This window comes from Sander vitreus, chromosome 4, assembly GCF_031162955.1.
Source record: "Sander vitreus isolate 19-12246 chromosome 4, sanVit1, whole genome shotgun sequence".
Taxonomy (NCBI): domain Eukaryota; kingdom Metazoa; phylum Chordata; class Actinopteri; order Perciformes; family Percidae; genus Sander; species Sander vitreus.
Window position 1 is genome coordinate 37,366,213 of NC_135858.1, and position 10,126 is coordinate 37,376,338.

The 10,126-nt window shown below is 42.1% G+C and overlaps 1 protein-coding gene across 1 annotated transcript; it reads right to left on the minus strand.

Annotated features, from left to right (window-relative positions):
- Positions 1–3,592: 3,592 nt before the first annotated feature.
- LOC144517402 (uncharacterized) lies at positions 3,593–5,324 on the minus strand. Its single transcript, XM_078249498.1, has one exon. It carries the CDS (start codon positions 5,276–5,278, stop codon positions 3,899–3,901), a length of 1,380 nt encoding a protein of 459 aa, XP_078105624.1. The 5' UTR covers positions 5,279–5,324; the 3' UTR covers positions 3,593–3,898.
- Positions 5,325–10,126: the final 4,802 nt, after the last annotated feature.

A 10,126-nucleotide genomic window follows, 5' to 3' on the forward strand; every position in this document is an offset into this window, starting at 1 on the left:
GAGACAGAGAGAGAGAGAGAGAGAGACAGAGAGACAGAGAGAGAGAGACAGAGAGAGAGAGAGAGAGAGAGACAGAGAGAGAGCACACACACACACACACACACACACACACACACACACACACACACACACACACACACACACATAAAGTGATAGTTAACATAAAGGTAAAATTATATATAATAAAACTCTTAGGTGACAGTAATATTAAAAAGTGAATTCCTAACATGTTAAACTATTAAACCAATGCCTTTTTAATCAAAGTCTGCTGTTCCTCAGAGCAATGTCTGGAACCACCCATTTCGCTGAGTATTTCAGTGTGAAATGCACTATAACCAGCATACACAACATTTGCTTCCTTCCTTCCTTAAATATGGGCCATAACTGACACCTGTTTCTTCACAGAATCAATCACCTCACTAACTGAACACAACACTGCTATTATTTTGAACATGCCCCTTTCAATGACAGATTCAATCACACAGAATGAGCAGCATCATGTCATGACTGTTGGGTCTGTTGGTTTTCTATGACTACAACACTTACTAGGAAATTATTTGCCATGTAGAAATATCACTTCTACCAAAAAAAAATGGATTCATGAGGTTAGTGATGTTGGACTACTATTATTTTGAACACAACTGTATATATATACAGACAACACACTAATCCAGACGATAAGGGAACATCTGCACCCTGTCAGGATCAAAGGTTCACTTCTAACATTCAAAACTTATTTTTCTCAGTAGTAGTATTTTGACTATATGCATATTAAGTGTGTCTTTGAGCTGAAAGCTGCGCTCCTCTGAATAGTCACTTTAGAGTTTCCTAAATGACTCATTAAAGGAGGGCTCTAGATTTAATCATTAAAGGGGGGGGGACTCGCCCGGAGCTGGAGACGCTTCTGCTTGAGGCTGCTGCATGTCATGGTGAGTGTTGATTGGCTGATACACGTCTAACATCTACCAACCAGATAGTGTTGTGGGCGGGACATGAAGTGAGGCTCAGTGGTGAGTGTTGATTGGCTGATACACGTCTAACATCTACCAACCAGATAGTGTTGTGGGCGGGACATGAAGTGAGGCTCAGTGGTGAGTGAAACGGGAGCAGAGGGAGAGACTCAGAGCTGTAGCTGAGACAAAGTACAACACCTTTTATTTCATTAACTTTATAATAAAACAGAAAAAGATAATCTGCAAACTGCCAAATATGGGACAGAGCCTTTCCAGTTGCTGCTCCACGACAGGGGAAGCTGCTGCCTTCACATATCAGATGTGCTCCCTCCATTTCTGTTTTTATATCTCAGATAGAGACCCATTAGAACTGTCTAATCTCTCTATCTGGTCTCATCATGTCATCATTCTGGGTTTGGGAACTGCTGCTTGTTGTTGGTGTTGGGATCTTCTTTTTGGGTTTTGATATTTACATTTTAATGTTCTTTTATTCAGCACTTTGGTCAGATTAATGTGTGTTTAAATGTTCTCTAGAAATCAACTTTACTTACTGAAAGTTAACATAAGAAACATTTTACAGACCCAGAGATATGTTGCTTACAATAATTAATCAGAAATCACAATCAAAACAGTTTCATTGTTCATTAATAATGTTTATTATACAGATGATAGATTATAGATATAGACCAAGATATAATAACAAGTTTATAACACTGACAACACCGCAATATACAACTATTATAACTGCATTAAAGACAATTCATATTCCTTCATATATAATATAAAACATCACATAATCTTTAGATTTAAAATAACATCTGGAACACACACACACACACACACACACACACACACACACACACACACACACACACACACAGAGTGATAGTTAACATGAAGGTAAAATGATTTGTAATAAAACTCTTAGGTGATAGTAATGTTAAAAAAGTGAATTCCCAACATGTTAAACTATTAAACCAATGTCCCCTAACAGAGCACCCCTCTTGTGGGTCAGGGTGCAGCCCGAAGCAGTGATCCCTATAATCACAAGCATCCACAACAACATCAAGAAAAGATCAACTAACTCAATATATATACAATATAATATCATATATACAATATCTATATATACACACACAACATACTAATCCAGACGATCATTGGGATATATATATATATATATATATATATATATATACACACAAATCCAGATGATAAGGGAACATCTGCACCCTGTCAGGATCAAAGGTTCACTTCTAACATTCAAAACTTATTTTTCTCAGTAGTAGTATTTTGACTATATGCATATTAAGTGTGTCTTTGAGCTGAAAGCTGCGCTCCTCTGAATAGTCACTTTAGAGTTTCCTAAATGACTCATTAAAGGAGGGCTCTAGATTTAATCATTAAAGGGGGGGGGGACTCGCCCGGAGCTGGAGACGCTTCTGCTTGAGGCTGCTGCATGTCATGGTGAGTGTTGATTGGCTGATACACGTCTAACATCTACCAACCAGATAGTGTTGTGGGCGGGACATGAAGTGAGGCTCAGTGGTGAGTGTTGATTGGCTGATACTCGTCTAACATCTACCAACCAGATAGTGTTGTGGGCGGGACATGAAGTGAGGCTCAGTGGTGAGTGAAACGGGAGCAGAGGGAGAGACTCAGAGCTGTAGCTGAGACAAACACCTTTTATTTCATTAACTTTACACAGATACAGATCATCTGCAAACTGCCAAATATGGGACAGAGCCTTTCCAGCTGCTGCTCCACGACGGTGGAAGCTGCTGCCTTCACATATCAGATGTGCTCCCTCCATTTCTGTTTTTATATCTCAGATAGAGACCCATTAGAACTGTCTAATCTCTCTATCTGGTCTCATCATGTCATCATTCTGGGTTTGGGAACTGCTGCTTGTTGTTGGTGTTGGGATCTTCTTTTTGGGTTTTGATATTTACATTTTAATGTTCTTTTATTCAGCACTTTGGTCAGATTAATGTGTGTTTAAATGTGCTCTAGAAATCAACTTTACTTACTGAAAGTTAACATAAGAAACATTTTACAGACCCAGAGATATGTTGCTTATAATAATTAATCAGAAATCACAATCAAAACAGTTTCATTGTTCATTAATAATGTTTATTATACAGATGATAGATTATAGATATAGACCAAGATATAATAACAAGTTTATAACACTGACAACACCGCAATATACAACTATTATAACTGCATTAAAGACAATTCATATTCCTTCATATATAATATAAAACATCACATAATCTTTAGATTTAAAATAACATCTGGAACACACACACACACACACACACACACACACACACACACACACACACACACACACACAGAGTGATAGTTAACATGAAGGTAAAATGATTTGTAATAAAACTCTTAGGTGATAGTAATGTTAAAAAGTGAATTCCCAACATGTTAAACTATTAAACCAATGTCCCCCTAACAGAGCACCCCCCTCTTGTGGGTCAGGGTGCAGCCCGAAGCAGTGATCCCTATAATCACAAGCATCCACAACAACATCAAGAAAAGATCAACTAACTCAATATATATACAATATAATATCATATATACAATATCTATATATACACACACAACATACTAATCCAGACGATCATTGGGATATATATATATATATATATATATACACACAAATCCAGATGATAAGGGAACATCTGCACCCTGTCAGGATCTAAGGTTCACTTGTAACATTCAAAACTTATTTTATATTATATTATTATATTATATGTATTTATGTGTTATTTCCCATCATTTCTGTTTGTTGTTTTTGTAATCTCTCTCTCTGTCTTTTGTGTTCTAGTTTAAATATTTTCTTTGCATGAATGTGTCCATCCCTTGTTTTAAAGCCAGTGTATACCAGGCTGTATTAAAGCCAATGATGAAATGATCATATATGCATATTAAGTGTGTGTGTGAGCTGAAAGCTGCTCTCCTCTCCGTGTCCTCAGGTTCACAGCGACTACAGCAGCACAGAGCATCAGCAGCAGGACACTGAGCACTGAGCATCGCACTTTGAAGAAGGTGGAGTAGATCCCAAAGGGCTCGTTGTACACTAACACAGTTCTCTCTGTTGACTCACACTGATAATCATCTGGGTCATAAACTGCACACCAGTACTCCCCTGCGTCTCCCACTGAGATATTAGAGATAACCAGGTTCCCATTATCATATTTAGACCAGCTCACTCTGCTCATTCTCTGATATGTTACACTAAAGATTCTTCCCTTTTTTTGGTGTGACTTGATAAACCAACCATGCACCTTATCCTCTCTCCAATCTCTGCATTTGAGATTGACTTCTTCTCCCTTTGAGAAGAGCTCCACAGCAGGGGGGCCAAATTTGGGGCACACCACCAGATCATACCGTTGCTCTCTCTTAGAGACTTTACAGTAGTAACGACCTGAGTGATTTAACATTAGAGATGAAAACACCAGCGAGTAGTTTTGGTCTACTGAAGGAACAGTCTGGTTTTGTTGTCCTAGGTGAGTGATGGAGTTTGTTTTGTTAATAACCATCCAACGTGGGGGCTGATAATCAGTGGAGTCAGTGATAGTGCACGACAACACAGCGGTCTCTCCCACTGAGTGGTAGATTATCTCATACGGTACCAACTGTACAGTGTACCTGCTAACACACTGCTGTTGGTTCATCACCAGACATCTGTAGCGTGTAAAGTCTGTTGTTGTGACGTTGGAAACACGAAGAGCTGATGTGTTTGTCACCACTTGGTATCTTCCTCTAACATTGTCCATCACTGATGTCATATTGTCCCCAAAAACTCGGCTCCATGTTTCTTGCTCATATCCAGAGTTCTGTTTGAGCCAATGGATATCCAGATTATCAGCTGCTCCCTTACATGGCAGGTTCACTGTTTCTCCAAGACTCGCTCCAAAACCTCTCCGATCTATTGAAGTAGTACAAACAATAATAGTGATGTTGTTCTCATGCGTCACGTTGCCCTCAGTCCAACACTCCTCTTGGTACGGGCCGGAGTCTGAATGGGTCAGGTTGAGGATGGTGTAAGAAGAAGTATTCACTGTGCTGACAAGTCGTTGTTTCAGGTGTTCAGGTACTGAGGAGTTGTTGGACCAGAGGTCAGAGGTGTTCCACAGGACAAGCTTCTCCTCACCAACAGATCTGGAGATCAGGCAGGAGTTGGTGTTCTTGGGGAGGTTGAAGGTGTAAGAGGTCCTTTTCTTTTGGATGATGATCCGTTCTTCTGCATGGATGTTGTTGATGAGAGCAAACAGCAGGAAGGAGAGCTCTGTGACTGCAGCCATTCTGCTCCGAGGTCGACAAACACTGACACAACTCAGCTTAAACGCTCTACACCAACCCTCATCAGCAGCTGCTCTTTTTCTTTTTCTTTTTAACAAACATGACTTCTTTATCTCATCATCAGAGGAAACTCTATCCAGTAATCAATGTCCTTCACATGACTCTAAAACCACAGAGGCGGACGTGTCTTCAAACACACATTATTCAGAGAGGAGAGGAAACATCCAGAGATAAGAGAAGGGGGTGTGTGTGTCTGTGTGTGTGTGTTTGTGTGCGTGTGTGTGTGTGCCTCTATTTGCATGTTTGTCTGTGTGACTTTGATTCTTAAAGTGCTCATATTATGCTCATTTTCAGGTTCATAATTTTATTTAGAGGTTATATCAGAATAGGTTTACATGGTTTAATTTTCAAAAAACACCATATGTTTGTTGTACTGCACATTGCTGCAGCTCCTCTTTTCACCCTGCTGTTGAGCTCTCTGTTTTAGCTACAGAGTGAGACATCTCACTTCTGTTCCATCTTTGTTGGGAGTCGCACATGCTCAGTACCTAGGTAAGGACTACTAGCCAGTCAGAAGCAGAGTATGAGGGTGTGCCCTGCTAGGAGCTAGGTAAGGACTAATAGCCAGTCAGAAGCAGAGTATGAGGGCGTGTCCTGACAGTAGCTAGGAAAGGACTACTAGCCAGTCAGAAGCAGAGTATGAGGGCGTGTCCTGACAGTACCTAGGTAAGGACTACTAGCCAGTCAGAAGCAGAGTATGAGGGCGTGTCCTGACAGTACCTAGGTAAGGACTACTAGCCAGTCACAAGCACAGTATGAGGGCATGCCCTGACAGTACCTAGGTAAAAACTACTAGCCAGTCAGAAGCAGAGTATGAGGGCGTGCCCTGACAGTACCTAGGTAAGGACTACTAGCCAGTCAGAAGCAGAGTATGAGGGTGTGCCCGGACAGTACCTAGGTAAGGACTACTAGCCAGTCAGAAGCAGAGTATGAGGGCGTGCGCTGATAGTACCTAGGTAAGGACTACTAGCCAGTCAGAAGCAGAGTATGAGGGCGTGCCCTGACAGTACCTAGGTAAGGACTACTAGCCAGTCAGAAGCAGAGTATGAGGGCATGCCCTGACAGTACCTACGTAAGGACTACTAGCCAGTCAGAAGCACAGTATGAGGGCGTGCCCGGACAGTACCTAGGTAAGGACTACTAGCCAGTCAGAAGCACAGTATGAGGGCGTGCCCGGACAGTACCTAGGTAAGGACTACTAGCCAGTCAGAAGAACAGTATGAGGGTGTGCCCGGACAGTACCTAGGTAAGGACTACTAGCCAGTCAGAAGCAGAGTATGAGGGCGTGCCCTGATAGTACCTAGGTAAGGACTACTAGCCAGTCAGAAGCAGAGTATGAGGGCGTGCCCTGACAGTACCTAGGTAAGGACTACTAGCCAGTCAGAAGCAGAGTATGAGGGCATGCCCTGACAGTACCTAGGTAAGGACTACTAGCCAGTCAGAAGCAGAGTATGAGGGCGTGCTCTGATAGTACCTAGGTAAGGACTACTAGCCAGTCAGAAGCAGAGTATGAGGGCGTGCCCTGACAGTACCTAGGTAAGGACTACTAGCCAGTCAGAAGCAGAGTATGAGGGCGTGCCCTGACAGTACCTAGGTAAGGACTACTAGCCAGTCAGAAGCAGAGTATGAGGGCGTGCCCTGACAGTACCTAGGTAAGGACTACTAGCCAGTCAGAAGCAGAGTATGAGGCGTGCCCTGACAGTACCTAGGTAAGGACTACTAGCCAGTCAGAAGCAGAGTATGAGGGCGTGCCCTGACAGTACCTAGGTAAGGACTACTAGCCAGTCAGAAGCAGAGTATGAGGGTGTGCCCTGACAGTACCTAGGTAAGGACTACTAGCCAGTCAGAAGCAGAGTATGAGGGCGTGCCCTGACAGTACCTAGGTAAGGACTACTAGCCAGTCAGAAGCAGAGTATGAGGGCGTGCCCTGACAGTACCTAGGTAAGGACTACTAGCCAGTCAGAAGCAGAGTATGAGGGCGTGCCCTGACAGTACCTAGGTAAGGACTACTAGCCAGTCAGAAGCAGAGTATGAGGGCGTGCCCTGACAGTACCTAGGTAAGGACTACTAGCCAGTCAGAAGCAGAGTATGAGGGCGTGCCCTGACAGTACCTAGGTAAGGACTACTAGCCAGTCAGAAGCAGAGTATGAGGGCATGCCCTGACAGTACCTAGGTAAGGACTACTAGCCAGTCAGAAGCAGAGTATGAGGGCGTGCCCTGACAGTACCTAGGTAAGGACTACTAGCCAGTCAGAAGCAGAGTATGAGGGCGTGCCCTGACAGTACCTAGGTAAGGACTACTAGCCAGTCAGGAATCACAAAAAACCAGGAACACAGAGACAAAAGGGGGTAGACTACACACATTCAAAATACAATACAATGATCTGACAACAGACAAAGACAACACAGAGACTAAATACACAAGGTAACGAGGGTGAAACAAGGGACAGGTGACACAAGGACTCAGGAACAGGTGAAACACATGAGGGCAGGGCAGACAATCAGAAAAGTGGAAAAACACAAGGCAGGAAGTAAAACAAGACATGACAAGGGAGAAAAACAGACTACAAAATAAAACAGGAAACTGAAACATACACAACCATGACATTAAGTCCCTTTGGTTGCTGGGATCTGGGGATTGGCTAAAAAGGACTGGTTATTGACACGTGGATGAACTGATTGCTCACATGTCCATAAATAGGAGAACCTCACTCTTCCTCGCTCCCTCCTCCAGGTTGAGGCCTGTACTACAAAGCAAGATTTGGCGTTACCGAGGTAACTTCAGGTTCAACCCAGGGTTTTGTGTATCACAATGGCGGATCACTTGTCACTGGGTTAAATCGCTGTGGTAACTTATGCTGAACACCTAACCTGGTCAGGAGCAGGTTAAGTTGGAGATCAGAGCTCAACCGGTGTAAAAGCACCGCCTACTGACCAATCAATACTCGATTGATAACAGCATCACCGTTCTTAGAAGATCCAGTGGAGCTTGTATAGGCTATTTGTCGGCTTCTTGAGCCGTGTGTTGCCAATGAGACACATCGGTTTGAATAATTTTTTTATATATTTTATTTGCTCTCACAATGGCTTACCACTGCCAGGGTTGTAACTGAAATACTAGGCTAAAGCAACGACAATTTATGGAAAGCACAAGTGTAATTATGGTAAGATCTAGTGCCTGACTGATGAGGAAGTGATATTAATAAGTGTTGTGATTTACACATTTACAGCGTCGGCTATTTTTTTGCCAGCTTTCCTCCTGTTTTAGGAAGCAGCGACTGTATTGCGTTTTGTCTGTAAAACCTTGTCTGTGTTCTTCATATTTATGTAGAATTATAGTTTGCTCTTCTTATGTAAAATGTGCGGCTCTGGTAGATGCTTGTGATTGGTCGTGCTGTGCAAACCCCGCTTATTTTATGTGAACGTGGGCTTCGCTGGATTTGGAAACCCTGGGTTGATTGAACTAGTTGATAACCAGCGTCGTGACACAGGTTATACGGGACCGCGGGTGTTAGGTTAGGTGAAGACGGGGAACTGAAATAAATCCAGGCCATGTTGATCTGGATTCGTAGTACTGGGGCCTGTTTCACAAAAGCAGAATATATAAATCCAGGATAATTGATAAAGCGAGGCTTGACCTAGTCTAATCTGTGCATCCTGGCTTGGTGCGTTTCACGAAGGCCAAGCCAGGCTGAGGAGGAGAGACTAGGTTGAGCCAGGCTGAAGTAATTCAGATAGATGCACGTTCAAGGCTTTCCTTAACAGACCTCGAGGTCGATCACAGATTTACTGATGCTAAAATGGAGACTACGCATTGTTCATACTTTGTACAGAGTGAGCAGCAGCTTCTTGTAGAAGTATGACATTAACTGACCACTGCTCTGAATTAAAACAGTCATAATCAGACCATTCAAGGATTAGGATACTAATCATTTGCACAAATTAACAGTTGTACTCTTTGCCTTAAAAGTAAGCAGAAGATAATGTTACTCAGGAAATTTACCATGAAGGTCAATTTTCTACAACACTAGAATATAATGCATAAATATCTTTTTCACTCTGTCTCTCTCTCTCTCTCTCTCTCTCTGTCTCTCTTTCTCTTTCTCTGTCTCTTTCTCTTTCTCTCTCTCTCTCTTTCACTCTGTTTCTCTCTCTGCAAATGACAGTGACTCATTGAATGGTTTCAGTTAAGAGCAGTAGTTCATAAATGTATATTTTTAGATATATTATTCAGTCGGTCTGCTATTATCTGCCACGCTTTTCGTCACATGAATAATTATAAAAAATTATTATCACAACTTTAAATAATAACAGTACTTAAATGAACAGCAATATACACGTGTTGTATTTTAATCCAGGCTGATAACAATTAAGTAAAACCACTGCTGAGTGAACAGAATTAAACAGATTAAATAAATCCTGGCTGTTAGCCTGGTCTGGAGCAGAATAAATCTCCATGGTAACTCAGGTGCCTCTGCTTTTGTGAAACTGAGTCAAACAATTGAGCCAGGATAACTGGGAAATCCGGCTTAATCCCTTATCTTGGTTTTGTGAAATAGCCCTCTGGCCTCAGGTTGCTTGGTTTGTTTGGACTTTGGGTTGAGTTGGGTTCTAACATTGCTACACCTACACACATTACTGATAAACTGATAGCACGTTTACCTTTTGTTTATTTTAAATACATTTGATTTAACTGAGCAAACGTGTTTTCCACATTTTGTTGAGCCAGGTCCTGACAGCGTAGAAGTTAGAAGTCTGTATGAAATCAACCTTGTTTTAAGAAAGCGATCT

What these genes read in the sequence shown, in the direction of transcription:
- LOC144517402 (XM_078249498.1), bottom strand. Translation starts at nt 5,278, where the DNA reads ATGGCTGCAGTCACAGAGCTCTCCTTCCTGCTGTTTGCTCTCATCAAC.